Source organism: Pelophylax lessonae, assembly GCF_965119305.1.
Source record: "Pelophylax lessonae genome assembly, chromosome: 8".
Taxonomy (NCBI): domain Eukaryota; kingdom Metazoa; phylum Chordata; class Amphibia; order Anura; family Ranidae; genus Pelophylax; species Pelophylax lessonae.
This window is the reverse complement of record NC_138775.1, coordinates 126,951,796-126,967,810: the sequence shown is the minus strand read 5'-3', so window position 1 is coordinate 126,967,810 and position 16,015 is coordinate 126,951,796. Positions and strand designations below refer to the sequence as shown.

Here is a 16,015-nt window from a genome sequence, read left to right as displayed (position 1 = left end):
CCCTAGGTGGCAATGCGCTCTAGGCGGCTGCCTAGTTTGCATAGTGGAAGCACCGGCCCTGCTTGTGCTTTATTTTTAGTTAATATTGAGAGCTGTATTCATGGTTTCTTATTCTGCCATATTACCTTGGTTATCGTTGCATTTAATCTTTTAAAGTACATCAATAAGATTGCTATTCGTAGCATCTGAAATTTATTTAAGATTTTCAGTAATATCGTTTTTAACAAATTAATTCATCCCAACCATGAAAGTTGTTTCATTGTTATTTTTTTATATCTTCTTTAATTTCATTCAATAATGGAATAATTTGTGCGGTATAAGGTGTTTGAGGGTGATGTTATTATTATCCCAAGATATTTTAAACCTTTTTTTCCCCCAGCTAAATAGAAATTCTTTTTGTAAGGCTAACTCTTCTTTTTTATTCATATTAATATTTAGGATTTCAGATTTCACTGGATTAATTTTTAAATTTGAGAGATTACAGTACCTCTTCATTTCTTTTATTAGATTTGGTAATGTAGTTCTTGGATTGGATATATAAAACAACATATCATCAGCCAGCATACGCCGCTACTTTGTGTTCCTCTTCTCTGATCCCCGCTGTTCTGTATGGTAGCCAATAATGGTTCCAATGACAGCACGAATAGGAGGGGGGAGAGCGGGCATCCCTGTCTCATTCCATTATGCATCTCAAATGGATCAGACTTTCCCTCCGAGCAGTTGGATGATCATATAGTGCTTCAATTTGGGCCTATCCCAACTTCTTTTATTGTATTCAACAAAAAAAATCCCCAGTATACCCTGTCAAATGCTTTTTCAGCATCTATTGACAGGAGTAGTGCTGGAGATCCATCTCTTTCCCTTTTATGCATTATAAGCAGGGATATTACTTTGTTTTTTTTTCCTTCTCTTACTGGTATGAATCCTGTCTGACCTACATGAATCTATTCCGGCATTAACACTTTTAATCTACTGGCCAATATTCTTGCATGAAGTTTTGTATCTACATTTAATAATGATATGGGTTTGTAGCTAGAACACACAGTTGTGTCCTTACCTTCTTTAGGTATTACTGTAATATGCACTTGCAATGACTCTTTCCTCAGCCCTTTTCCTTCACTCAAACTGTTTATATAAGAACAAACTTTGGGGATTAATTGTTCTTTAAAGATTTTATAATAGCAAGCCATGAACCCATCCGGACCTGGTCTCTTCCCCATGGCTGTATTTTTTATCGGTAGTTGAATTTCATTTTTCCTTATTGGGTCTTCTAATGTTTGCAACTTTTTCGCTGATACCTTAGGTAGGTTTGCCTCTCTAATATGTTCTTGTATTTTTTTTTTATTCTTTTTATCTCATTTTCCTGGGAGCATTTTAATCTTACTGAGTATAAGGAACTATAATAGTTTTGGAAAACTTCTGCAATTTTTGTTGATGAGTAGACCATCTCCCCATTTTTGTTTTTCATTTTCCCTGTAAAATTAATTGATTTCCTATTTTTTTTAAAACACTAGCAAGATATCTTCCAGGTTAATTTCCCCATTTATATCCTTAGCCCCTCTTTTAAATACTTGTCTTAATTCTTGTTCCATTAACTCTTTTAATTCCTCTCTTTTTAGAACCAAGGCCTGTTTTCCCACATCTGTTTTTTTTTCTTCAGTTTTTTTGTGTGTTTGTTCTAACTCCTGTATTTCTGTAATTAGTGTTCACATGTTGGTCATCCTTTCCCTTTTCTTTTTAGCTCCTATAGAGATCAGGTTACCCCTTATGTAAGCCTTATGTAAGCCTCCCAGACTTATGTTTTTTTGTTTTTTTTTTAATTTTATGCCACTGTAGAATGTCAGTTTTTTTTTTAAGGATGCTTAAAATATATACATATTATCAGAAAATTCATGGGGGATTAGTTAGTTGTTAGTATTTATTTTTATTCTTACGCAGTCCTGTAGACTCCATCCGGGAAGCTGTATTTACAGTGTCTCCAAACAGGCAATATCTTGGCATTTTAATGCCAACTACACCGGCAGCACATGGACCTAAGTGAAAAGAAAACATTGTAACTCACAGTTATAAATAGGTTAGCTTATCAAATACAATAATTTAAATGTAAACTAGTGCATTTTTATTAATTCTTTTGCAATGTTTGCTGGTTTTCACTGTTTTAAGAACTGGAGTTTTTAAAACACGTCAACACAATGTACTTATACAATACCAAGCAAAACTGTCAATGAAACATAATGAAGAGAATAGAAGCATGTTACTATGAGGTGACCATGAACCACATAGTCTAGGTTGAATACTTCTTGATTTTTAGGCAGTGACTTAAAATTAGCATGGACAGAATAACATTAGGTTAGATATTAGGCTGGGTGGGTGATTGTTGGAACCAGAAAAGGAAGGCTATAGAGCAAGGAACTGAAGTGTATGCCTTCCCGAGGGAGAAGGAAGGGGAGGAAGTAGGAGAAAGGAAGAAAGGGAAAAAAATTAAAAAGGACAGAAAGGAAAGACTCTTGGTGCTGATGAGTCTCAGATAATTCCGTACTTTCTGTACTTATGTTCAGGGGGAAAAAAGAAAGTCTTATACGTGGCCTGGGACCAATTCTGTGTTTGCTGATGATAAAAATTAAGTAGGGCAATAACTTCTGCGCAGGATGTGGAAACCTTACAAGAGGATATAAATAAAATAATGGGGTGGGCAACTAAGAGGCAAATGAGATTTATTGTTGATAAATATAAAGTAATGCATTTGGATGCTAAAAATACAAGCGCAAGTTATTCGCTAGGGGGAGAACCTCTGGGGGAATCTAGGTTGGAAAAGGACTTGGGGTTCCTAGTAGATGACAGGCTCAGCAATGGCATGCAATGCCAAGCTGCTCCAAGCAAAGCCAACAGAATATTGGCATGTATTAAAAAGGGCATTCACTCTAGATAAAGATAAAATGATAATTCTCCCACTCTAGAGGGCTCTGGTCATCTTGAGTATGCCATCCAGTTCTGGGCACCAGTCCTCAGGAAGGATGTGCTGGAACTGGAGAGAGTCCAGAAAAGGGCAACAAAACTAATAAAGGGACTAGACAATCTCATCTATGGGGAAAGACTACAAGCACTGAAGTTATTCTCTCTGGAGAAGAGATGCTTGAGAGGGAATATGATAGCAATGTACAAATACCATACTGGTGAGCTTGGCATAGGGAAAAAACTTTTCAGTGAAAGGGAATTTAAAAAGACACATGGCCATTAGCTGAAATTAGAAGAGAAGTGGTTTAACCTAAACTGTGTAGAGGGTTCTTTACTGTCAGAGCAGTAAGGGTGTGGAATTCTCTTCCACGAGCAGTGGTATCAGCAGGGAGCATTGATGGTTTTAAAAAACTATTAAATGGGCACATTAATGATCACAACATACAGAGATATACAATTTACTATTGACATAAACACAGGCGCAATAACACACCACAGGTTGAACTGGATGGACTGGTGTCTTTTTTCAGCCGTATCAACTATGTAACCATGTAACAAGGAAGTCTGTTTTGGTGAAAGAAAATTGTGCCTTTTTATTTCACCTTTCCTTGGAGATATGCAGACTAGTCTGTGTAACTTTTAAAGTCAGTTCTGTAGTACCAGATTTTTCAAAACCCTTCCTGTTCATGCACCTAAAGAGTAAGGTCTTCAGTATGCATAATTTTGGTAATAACACAAGAAAACCACATGTGAGGGAAAATACATTCATGTAATTTGATGGAGGCCTAAGTTGTCTCAGCATTGTTGAGCTAGTTAATGAGGGCATATTTGGAGCTGGGTCTGAATCAGTCCCAGACCAGTATCCTCAGAGCTCTCCCTTCTCTATTGGGAAGGCATCTGGAGAGCGCTTACTAGCCTTTGAGGTCGGATTGACATTGGAAAAAGAACAGAGGGGAAATCTTCCAATAAAGACAATAATTCTGGCGACCCTGGTGACATGCCAGGAGTCCCTCACTTTGGGGGGATTTCCCCTCACTTCTTTTTTTGGCTATGGGACAGGAAGTGAAGGGAAATCTCTCCAATGGAACAAAGAAGGCAAAAAATATTATAAATCTGACAGGGGTTATAACCCTCTTTCGCTCTATCCAAAATGAAAAAAATGACCTTTATTAACACTTTATTGCAATTTTTTATGAAAATATAGAATTAGATAAAAAAAACGTGCACACGTGTTATGCAATATAAAAGCTGCAGCTACCATAATTTAATTCAATATGTCCTCTGTTTTCATAATTATAAGGTTTAGGTGTTTAAGTAATTTTTAAGGTAAAATGCATATTTTATTATTTATGCAGAAAAATATATAAGCAGGGAATTATTACTTTTGTTGGACTCTTAAACAGCGTTTAGGTAACCTGGTTTAAATGTTTATGTGTGAGTGGATGGAGAAAATATTTTCATATGAAAATGTTGTTTCCCTAATTTTATTGACAGTTGTGGTCAGAGAATCCGACCGAGAGAGTGAACATTATTATAATTACTGAATTACAGTTGTGGTGTGCTGAAACCGTTGTTCGGGCAGGCCTGTAAAGAGGGCCCACCAAGATGGGATTTAGTAAAAGAGGGAGTGGTGGGTGGGGTAATAGGCGATGTCAGAGGCAAGAGAGGGAGGCGAGTAATTAGACAGCTGTCCCTGGCAATGCAGGGATCCCTGGCCATGTGTTGTTGCCTGGAAGCTCTGCGGCTGGTGAGGCTCTGACCCCCCCCTCTGGCTGATTCCAGGAAGCCTGGCTCCCACAGTGCCGGTCACATGAAAGGTGAGCGGATCGATGAGCCAGCAGGCAGGATGTCCCTGTCGTGCCGACCGCCTGCATGCAGCCGGGACAGACCGAGCCCCCCCTACTCACGGTACCCCAGGTGCAGGAGTCCGGGAGAAACCGATTGGCCGGGAGCTCCGGGCGTCCGCAGATCCGGATCTGCCAGCTGACTTCGGGAGTGGGCGTGACCAGTGACGTCCGTAATAGGTGACGTCGGCCCAGCGAGGAGGGTGGCCTGGGTTTAAGAAGGCCGGCTCCTCCCCTCCCACAACTGCAGGCTCCGCCTGCCCATTTGTGGTCAGCGAATCAGACCGAGAGAGTGAACATTATTATAATTACTGAATTACGGTTGTGGTGTGCCGAAACCGTTGTTCAGGCAGGCCTATAAATAAAGAGGGCAAAAGAGATTAATGGAACAACCTTTTATACGTAAATGCTCGTTAACTGAACGTCGAAAAACACAAGTCCATGACGTTGCGTGGCAACCTCTCTGAAAGCTAGTCTAAGCTCATTTCCCGGTTGGGGAAAGAGGCAGTTGTAAGCAGAAGACTTCCACCGGCCCGACCTAATGATGTTAACGGGTAAGTTATGACTAGAGGCTGAGGAAACTGCCCCTATCCGGAAGGAATGACCGATGAAAGCTGCGGGATCGCAACCTATCTTCAACAGCAGGGTTCTTATATATCCAATGGACCCAGACGTGGTGAGAGGACTACCCGGTAGACTCAGAAGGGGAGCGTCTCTGTCTGACCCAACGAGATCGAACGAACACGGTCTGGTGACTGAACGGGGCACCGCTTGTTGCCCGAGGGGTAATGAGGAACGTCAACCGGCAGCCCCATTTGATTCTTTCTGGATTGCTTTGGCGCCAAGACAAAGTGGACCCCCACCTTGACTGGGTTGGCCAGCCTCCGCATATTGGAGGCTCAACTCAAGATCCCTGCTGTAACTCGTTTGGATGCAAGACCCCGTGGAAGGCTTGGAATATGGTGGTTTTTGATGATGTTGTTTGAACCCATTGCGAATGGCTGCGTATCCGAAAAGCGGACAAAGCTCTGAACCTATTATCGTCGAATGGCTGTCAACTCATGGACTATTGGCCTACCAACCGTATGAAGCCTTTAAGATGTTCTTAATTGGCTTAAAGACGCAAAGGTTCTGTGACTGGGGTACGTGGACGACATGGAACTGCACCTGCAAGGTAGTGTTAGGTTGTATTGTGCGCAAGCTTCAAATTTAAATGGCAAAAAAGAAGAATACCACCATGGTATCCGATGACGAAGGGTCCGAGAGACGGACGTCCGTAATAAGCTGAGTGAAGATGGTCGGAGCCTGATTGTACGTGCGACTGGTGTTGGCCGAGAGCGCCAATTGAGCTAGCCCGCTCCCAGGAACCATGAACTCTGCTAATCCAGGATGAAACCCTGAAATGGAGATGGATTATCCGAGATTCTTGCAGCTGTGGGATGTAACATGAAGAAGCCCTGTGATCTGCGTCGAGAAAGGGGCACCAGCTGCTGAATTATGGGAGCCTGGCACGTGCTCGCAAATGAGATAAAAATGTTGTGTAGCAGTCAGCCAAGTAAGTCTCCTGACTAGGCTCAAGATAGTGAGGGACGAGGATCGGCCCCTGTTGATGATGTCGCAAGCTGCCAGGTTGTCAGAAAATGCTTCGCTATCTGACCTACCCACGAGTGTCCCCAAACCCAGGCTGCTGCCACTGTGGTGTAAAATCTGCAAAGGGGGCAGAGGTACTGTTGAAAGATGGCAATTTGCGGTTTCTGACGGCCAAACGTCCCTGAACCAAAGTCGCCACGAATGGCTGCGAACCACGAAAGGGCTGCTGCCTCGGTCCATGAACCAGGTGTGTGTCTTGAAGGCGAGATGAACATATTCACGCCATTCCCGTGAGCCAGGAACTGTCTCCACCTGGACAAGTCAGCCCCGGCCTGCCTGCCCGGAAAGACGACACTCCCATCGTGCGGGAGGCCAGGAAGCAGACCGGAAACAAACACGTGGCCTGGGGGATGATACACATGGTGAAGTTCAGAGAACCCTGGAGAGATTGGAGGAGGTCACGTCGAGACATGGGATTTTGAGGATGAACAACTAAACCTCTGCCCTGACCCTCTGGACCCCTTCAGGGGGTAGGCACCCCTGTATGGCGAGTGAATCCCGGCAGAAGCTCAAAGATCAGTTTGGTCGTGGGACCTACTGTTCGTCCATGGCTACGGGAACCTCTAAAGGAGGAAAAAGGTGCTGCTGCTTCTGCTGCGCTGAGTGGGACCTGTCAACTGTCAGGAACCGTCTAGGTAAGGGATTGCGACTGGACGGCAGCTGATATTTAACAGGAGCAAGTATGGAGTTTCTGCCAACAGATCAACCTTGAAGCTACTTAAGGCGAGAGTCAGGTGAACAGCGAAAAAATGAAGACCCTTCCATTTCGACCGTGCAGATGCCACCCTGTCGGATGTATGGGCAGCGTTATGAAGGCGTCAGAAACATCTGTTTTCCCGAGCCAAGCTGACTCCTTGGCTTTCAGGAAGTCCTGAATGGCGTTATCTACTGTGGCGTGTAGCAAGAAAAATTATTTGGAAGGAATGAGTGAATGAAGGTTGTTTGTAGGTGATTCAGTGAGGAGCCCAGAGGTTGACAACTCGGTCACACCGCTCCGGGGAAGGCCGTTGGAGCACGTGGGCGTGGCATGCCCAGAGGCAGATGGGGCAGAAATGCAATAACCCACAGCGCTGAAACTGCGAACCCCCTGACTTGAGGCTCACTGCGCAGTTCTGCTTGAACCCAGGGTGACATCAAAGGTGGAGAAGACTTGGGTCCGATGGCACCTAAATTGGAGGAATGGGAATTGGACGCACAAAATTGCGCAAGCCGGTGTAATGAGCCGGGCAAAGTGGCGACAGAACAACTCGGTGTATGAACTCTAACGTAGACCTGCGTGAAGGCAGCCGCTGCCTTGGCCGCGAATGAACGATGATCGTCAGGAAAGGTGGTGCCACTGTACTCGTGCCTCAGGTCGACAAACTAATACATGAGTAAGTAGAGTTCCTCTCCACAATGTGGACGGTGGAAACAGACCACGTCTCTATGAAGAACGAAGGCCAAGACAAATTCCGTAATAGACAATTTCCTGCTCAGCCTAGGGTTTTGCCTTAGGCATCACGAATAGGTCGCCGAAGCTAAAATATTAGCTACCGACTAAGTCCGGGGTGCTAACAACACAGACATAGGATTCACGTCCTTGCCATACCGAAGTCTCTTTTTTTTTTTTTTTTTGGAGGGACCATGATGCGCTGGAGTGATCATTTAGGCCTTGGGGCCAGAAGGAGTACCTGTAACAACCCTGAGAGACAAATTGACGACAGACCTGAGAGGGCAGGAGATCTGTGGAACTGGAGACCGATGTCAGGGTTTCTAACCTAACCGTGCTCTGACTCAGACTACTGATGGACGACGGAATGGACGCCATTGTGATTTGGATCCCGGTTAAACGTCACTAATGCTCGTCCCGCGTGCCAAACCCTGACCGTGGGTTAGCTGTATGGTCATCAAGCTAACTGGATCTGCCTTCCCGGCGGTGTCCGGGAATGGAAATGCCCCTCCGTCTAACTCTACAGCGGTCTTTGGGATTGTCCATGACCTCAAGGAACCGGGGCTTGAAGGGACTTGGCAACTGCTGCGTGGGGGCAGAAGCTGGGGTGGGTGGCCTGACAGGTGAGCTGGGCAGGGATAGGTCATCTCCTTGGCCGAGGTGCGAGACGTGCTGAGATGAAATTTGAAAAATAAAATGTTAATGAGTTGTATGAAAGAACCGTAACTGGCGTTTCCTCCTGGGAGACACGTTAATCAAAATGTGGGACATGAGGCCCTGTTAAAGCCGTGCGGCTGGTAGAGGCGCTATCTATGATTTGGACCTGCGCTGTGCCATGAACGGATGGCGGGGTGTAGGCCTCTGGGAGGATGACGCCCTAACTAACCTGGCGGAAAGTAGCGAGACACTAGCTATGATTTGGGCCGATGGGCGAAGTACCTCAGTGTGAGGATGGGTGTTGGTCTCGCGATAACTGCAAGTGACCTGCCTATGCTGCAGACCCAATGAACCCCCCCCCTCTCCCACACCAGATAACGATGGAAAAGTACCAAAATGACAATAGCATGCCTAAATAGCTTTGAAGGGGATGGCGGGCTGACAGTGTCGGGTTATGTTCGTACGTACTGCTTGTCGGTGAACAAACTGGTTGACACTACTAACAAGAATGACATGAACTACTAACTACACTGACAACCTTACGAACATCAACCCAAAGTGCGAGGGGGCTGAACTGCGTGAGTGCCCCACTGGACCTATGACTGAGGGGTGTCGGGCCATGGTATGAAAACTCGGGTGTATGTGGCCTCATGAACGTGGAGGCTGTGAGATGCACCGAGAGTGTGCATGCGTGTGCGTGCGTGAGTGAGTTGGTGGCCGAGGAACCGTGGATATGCATGAAGTACCAGTCCCGTGGGCACGTGGATGCACGTGGATTGTAAGAAAACAGCTGCTGTGAGTGTTGTGACAAGCTGGGGGACGGAAGAAAAAGAGAGGGATTGGGGAAAAGTTGGTCAGCGGCGAGTGACCGTATGGCCACGTGGTGGTGGGGCGGCACCCGCATGCCTAGGCATGTGATAAAATGCAGTATACATCCCCGCGTACACATACGTGCATGTATGTCTATGCGCATGCCCACACGTGCCCATCTCCTTAGTGTGGGGGACATGACGGCACTCTTGACAGCTGTCAGGATGTGGTGCCCATGGCGACTGGTCGGCGGGCCAGGAGGAAGCATGGCGGAAAAACCCCCCTTTCCCCGGCTGGAGGAGGAGGGAGACCCGTGCTGTGCCTGTGAGAGTGAAAGGAGGGGAATGCGGAAACATTGATGAAGGACGGCTGAGGCAGGAGCCCCGTCAGATGGTGATTGCACAGCACACTAAAGATATGTATATGCATGGAAAACTTCGGGGGCGGGGTCAGCTCTGGTTGCAGATGTGTTTGTAAATGACTCCCCGGAGAAGACAGCCATGCTGGGAGATGTAGTGCGGGCAGCGACGGCAGCAGAGCCTCCAGCCTGTCTGCTAATGATGAGTGCTCGCCGTCCAGGCGATCAGCGGGCGCCGCTCACGCGTTCCCAGTATCAGCTGTGCAGCGTGCGTGACAAATGAGTCAGAGGCAAGAGAGGGAGGCGAGTAATTAGACAGCTGTCCCTGGCAATGCAGGGATCCCTGGCCATGTGTTGTTGCCTGGAAGCTCTGCGGCTGGTGAGGCTCTGACCCCCCCTCTGGCTGATTCCAGGAAGCCTGGCTCCCACAGTGCCGGTCACATGAAAGGTGAGCGGATCGATGAGCCGGCAGGCAAGATGTCCCTGTCGTGCCGGCCACCTGCATGCGGCCGGGACAGACCGAGCCCCCCCTACTCACGGTACCCCAGGTGCAGGAGTCCGGGAGAAACCGATTGACCGGGAGCTCCGGGCGTCCGCAGATCCGGATCTGCCAGCTGACTTCGGGAGTGGGGGTGACCAGTGACGTCCGTAATAGGCGACGTCGGCCCAGCGAGGAGGGCGGCCTGGGTTTAATAAGGCCGGCTCCTCCCCTCCCACAACTGCAGGCTCCGCCTGCCCATTTGTCATATCTTTATTTCAGTAAATTTATCACTTTTTACATGTTTAATCTGTGTAAAAAAGACACAAACAAGGTAACCATCAGTAGAAGTGACACAGAAATTGAAATAACACAGACAGCCCAAATACTGTTAAAGAAGAAACCAGGCCACAAGAGGCTTCATTCAGGAAATCCACCAGAAGCAATAAAGGCCTCCCAGCCGAACATCTGTCCTAGGTTGCTCGTGTAGCATTAAAACCACAGCCAGATTCGTGGGATGAGATGTAAAGACTTCCAACTCATGATAAGCAAGAGTGGATCACAGCATTTACCAAAACCACTTAAAGAAACACATTTATGGAATGGAAATCTGAAATGGGACTAATATAAAGAGTAGCTGTTTTGTGGAGGTGTTGGAATAAAATTTTCATTTTTTCTGTACACAACTACATGATATTCTTCAGCCAGTTGATGGCAGTGTTTATAAGTCTGTAGCTGCTCTATAGTAAACTCTCTGTCTTTTTTTTTTGCATAATAAATAAATAATTTAATAATTAATAATAATAATAATAATAATTCATAATTTAACCACTTACCGCAAAGTGACGTATGGGTACGTTGGCAGATTTTGCAGTGTTATACCAGGATGATGCCTCTAGCTAGAGTAACCATCCGGTACCGTGGTTTACAGCCGACGGTCGGCTTTCCGTCAGTAATGACTGATTCGGCTCAGGAGCCGCTCGATCGTTACCCGGGTGAGCGGGAGGGGACGCCCCCCCCCTCCCGCCGCCTTCCCTGACTTTGAACGGGTCTCCCGTCCCACCGGGAGACCCGAGCACCCAGCCGGCGCGTCCTCCGGCTGGATGGAGTCCTGATCGAAGCAGTAAACGGCTTCAATCGGGTCTCCGATGCCGTAACCCGGAGGCGGCGTCCATGACGTCACTTCCGGGTTACTCTGCTGCAAAAGGCGACAGATTTAAAAAACGGCTGTATGCAAAAATGCCGGTTTCTGCATTTTGCATACATGAAAGTGTAGTGGAGGGGTCTAGGGTCTTTTAGACCCTCGATCCCTCCATAAAGAGTACCTGTCACTGCATATTGGTGTCACAAGGGATATTTACATTGCTTGTGACAGCAATAAAAGTGATCAGATTTTTTTTTTTTTTTTTTAAAAACCTGTAATAAAGTTAAAAAAAAATAAAATAAATAGGAAAAAAAAAATTTTAGCCGCCCCATCACCGTTAGCTCGCGCACGAAAAAAAAAACGTATACGGAAGTCGAGCCGTGAATGAAATCGCTGTTCAAACCACACATGTGAGGTATCTCTGCGATCGCCAGAGCGGGAGCAATAATCTAAAAAAAAGAGCTACACTCTTAACTGGTAACCGTTAAAAAAATTTAAAGTGTCGCCTATTGAGATCTCTATTGACCGTAGTTTGTCACCATCCCACAGGTGTGCGCAATTTTAAACCGTAACATGTTGGGTATCTATTTACTCGGCATGACATCATCTTTCACAATATACAAAAAAAAATGGGCTAACTTTACTGTTTAGTATTTTTTAAATGCGGTGAAATGTGATTTTTCTAAATTTAAAGACCGCTGCGCAAATACCGCGTGACAAAAAATATTGCAATGACCGACATTTTATTCTCCAGAGTCTTTGCTAAAAAAAATATATATATATAATGTTTGGGGGTTCTAAGTAGTTTTCTAGGAAAAAATTCTGATTTTAACTTGTAAACAAAAGTGTCCGAAATAGGGCTGGGGCTTAAGTGGTTAATAATAGTACATTTCCTGGTTCCTTTCTGCATTTAAGCAGCAAAGCCCGTCTGTTCTGTAGGGCTATATACAGAATTTCTAACACAGAGCAACATATGTAATGAATAAACTTGGCAGCATATTCAAAGACCATTATAATGTATTGATAAGATTGTTTTTAATGTAGGAAATGTTTTGTGTATATTTTCTTTCTTGACTATGGTTAAGACTGAAACATAACATTTAAAAAAATATATTTGTTTTTTTGCCAGGGACAAAATCTTGTGTTTTAATATTTAATATTACCATTTCAAACCTAAATTGCCTAATTCTCTCTTAACTCAAAAACAAATTTGCTATCCCATAGGGAACATAAAGGAATGTACCTTTTGTCTTGAATTCCATCTGAAAAATAGCAGCTCACTTCCTTCCAGTTTCAAAGCTATATATCTGCAGTGGGATATTCTAGGACTCTGTATACCTGTGACTGATAAGTCTCATGAGATTGTAAGTGAAATTTGTCAATACCATCAAAATGGCCACAGCGTCCCGATATGCGAGGATGTCACATGTCGCGACTCCCGTCTACACGTTTCGTCATCAATGATGTCATCAGGGGAATTACGACGATTGATGGCGTCATTGAAGATTAAATGCGTAGGAAAGAGTTGTGACATGTGACGTCATCATGTACCGGGACACGGCAGCCATTTTGATGGTTAGAAACATTTAGTTTCTGTTTGTATTGATGTCTGTTTGAAACTTTTATCAAGTGAGTGCAACACTTTTTAAAAAATACTTTTATTTGAATATACTACAGTATGATATTCCCTTTCATTCCTCCATACCTCTGTGATAGCAATATGGATATTGTAGGCAGAAAAGGAGTATTTTTTCAAGAAGAAATATAGAATTTGACCTAAACTGCTTCCTGAGCGATTTTTTATGTCTTATTAGGTTTTTGTCAAAAGGTCCATGTAATTCAAGCAGACAGACATCTTAGTTCCCTACACAGAGTAGCGTAAGTAGTAGTCAATAATTGTTTAATTACACACTCTTTCTCCAATGCGATTATCCACATCCACCATATAATAACTGCATAGTCTTTAAATAAATACATATTTAATTGTAACCCCTTTCTTATTTTCCAATAAAATAAGGCATCTAGTCACTTAAGGACATCATTAGTCCACTTGGTTTTAAATGGTTATGATATCTAGGTTTTATTTTACATTTTAATTGATTTTTTAACTTTGTATTGTATAGGCATTTATTACATTTTTTTATTTTTTTACAAGTATTTATTTTTCTGTAAGTCTCTCGCGGTATTCCTGTGCTCTGTTTTGTACAACACAACTTTTCCACAGAACAGTCTAAGTGACACTTTTTTTAGCATATACACATAGAGATTGCTAGATTTAGCTAATTATCTATAAAAAAATGGTTGCCAAGTCAAATATACACATTATACATAGGATCAATATTTTGGTGGGTATTCAATAAAATGGCAACTTTGGCTAGGACTATTAGAACATGGAAGCCTTGGACTTCAAGAAAATGGCCGCTGTATCATAGACAATCATTACCCTATATATCTGTCTCTGAAGGGTACATGAATTGGTCATAAGCATTTACAATTTTGGTGCAGCTGTTGGACTGATTAGTGGCTATGGACCCACCCACTGATGTGTGCTGTCCATTAACAGCTAGACAAACCTAATGGGGAATTAGACTATTTGTTCCCCATTGGAGTCCACCCATCCCTACTACAAAACAAAACACCTCGGCTATGTACATGTCAGTCTGTGGAGTGGAGTGGAGTGGCTTGGGAAGGAATGCGCTGAGGCAGGGGTGTCCAGTATGGACAGTGCTGGGCTCCGAAAGATTTGTGCACCTGTGTCTAGCAGGTACAACAATTGAACACAAGCACTGAGAACTTGGGTGCAGTGTCCAAATAGAAGTCTAATTGGTGGCATTTTCTTTTGCACAAACAGATTTTAGGAGGGCGAGGTGATAACTTTCCTTTCTTTACTTCTTAGTTGACAATTCGAGTTGGGCCGAACACCTTCTTGTTCAGTTCACACCAGAACTCCCAAACATGTAAAAAGTTCAGCCTCGAGCCGCGGACTCTATTAAAGTCTATAGGACCTGAACTTGCAAAATAAAAAATTCCAAATTTTTAAGGATTACATGCATGTTATTGCCCATAAAAAGAGTATGTGGGCCCGGGTACTGCTCTGGGGGACATGTATCAATGCAAAACATTTTTTTTTAAAAGATAGTTTTTACAGGAGCAATGATTTTATTTTAACGATGCTTAAACTGAAACAAAAAAGAAATCATTTAAATATAGGGCCTGGTGGGTCCCCTTAGTCTGCCTGAAAAGTGCCACATCTGTACAGTGCATAGAACCTGCTGCAGCGAAACTGACATTAATAAAGAAAAAAATTAAATTAAAATTGCACGCAATACAATACCATTGCCAGCAATACAAAAATATTTTAAAAAATGGCGTGAAGGTCCCCCGGGGGGTTCTGGGGAGGTGCTAAAGACACACAATTCCTTTATTAAAAACAGTGTCCACCGATGTAGATCCATGACGCCCACCACCACACCCGAAAAAAGGCTAACCATCGACTACCTGCTCCACTGTTGGAGTCGGTGATGTCAGAAGGGGGCAGAGCCACTAGGTGATTTTGCCAGGTGACCCTGCCCCTTACCAATATAAGTGGAGGTTAGCCTTCGGCGTGGGTGGAGGTTTTATCCTTTTTTCGGGTCCGGCGACAGTGGTGGACGTCGTGATTGACGATGGATCTAATAAATAAATGAACTGTCAAAAACTGTGTGTGTTTTTATTTATTTTTGGTGAATGAGAAGGGGTACAACGTACCCCATAATTATTCACATACGGGGGGCAGAATCTGGGATCTCGCTTGCCCCCCTTTCCTAGCCTGCAAGTCTGCAAGCTCAGATAAGGGTCTGGTATAGATCTTGCCGTTTTTTTTTTTTTTTTAATTTTGGCATGGAGTTCTCCCTAAGACTCATACTAGACCCAAAAAACCTAAATGTTTTTTTTTTTTTTCATTAAGCCCGATGACAGCTGATGACTCATTCATTGTTAAGGATGCTGCGGCTGGCTTACCAACCCGCTCCTAAACAACCAACTATTCACTGTGCCCTGATTGGGAAAAGCTTTGCCCAATCAGGGCCTTAGAATGCACTGTGCAGTGTGCAATACATTGTGGGTCGCTCGGCGGGCGAACATCCTGCCGAGCACCCCGCAAATTCAGGGGTTCGCTGAATGGGCAAACAGGGGATGTTCAGGCAGAACTTTTGCTCAATCTGAACTTCTCACCCAACTTTATTGCCAATATTTGAACTTCCACTTCTGATTTGTACTTGAGCTTTACATAATATTTTCTCAGAGGACCATAGAGCATGAAAATCCTACGATGCAGTATTTTTTAGGCTGGATGTAAAATAACTTTACATTTTTAACTCACTTGCTAAAATATTAAAGTGGTTGTAAACCCTTAAATAGTTACAAAGTTAGTCAGGTTGAAAAAAGACCCAAGTTCATCTAGTTCAACCAATAACAAAAAAAAAAAAATCATACAATCCTATAGACACAATCCTATACCCACAGTTGATCCAGAGGAAGGCGAAAAACCCGAGCAAAGCAGGATCCTATTTGCTACAACAGGAGAAAAAATTCCTTCCTATTCCCTAGGATTTTCCCTGGATCAACTTTACCTATAAATGTTAGTACCCAGTTATATTATTTAGGAAAGAATCCAGGCCTTTTTTAAAGAGGGAGTCTATTTCACATTACC

At 43.9% G+C, this 16,015-nt stretch overlaps 1 protein-coding gene across 1 annotated transcript in view; it reads right to left on the bottom strand.

Moving 5' to 3' along the window:
- The window catches only part of GUCY2C (guanylate cyclase 2C), a gene marked incomplete at both ends in the record, with an annotated part of 728,187 nt that overhangs the window by 108,942 nt on the left and 603,230 nt on the right, over positions 1–16,015 (bottom strand). Inside the window, one exon of the mRNA XM_082266300.1 lies at positions 1,935–2,033. Coding sequence (XP_082122426.1) covers positions 1,935–2,033 — 99 coding nt within the window. The remainder of the gene's footprint in view (positions 1–1,934; positions 2,034–16,015) is intronic.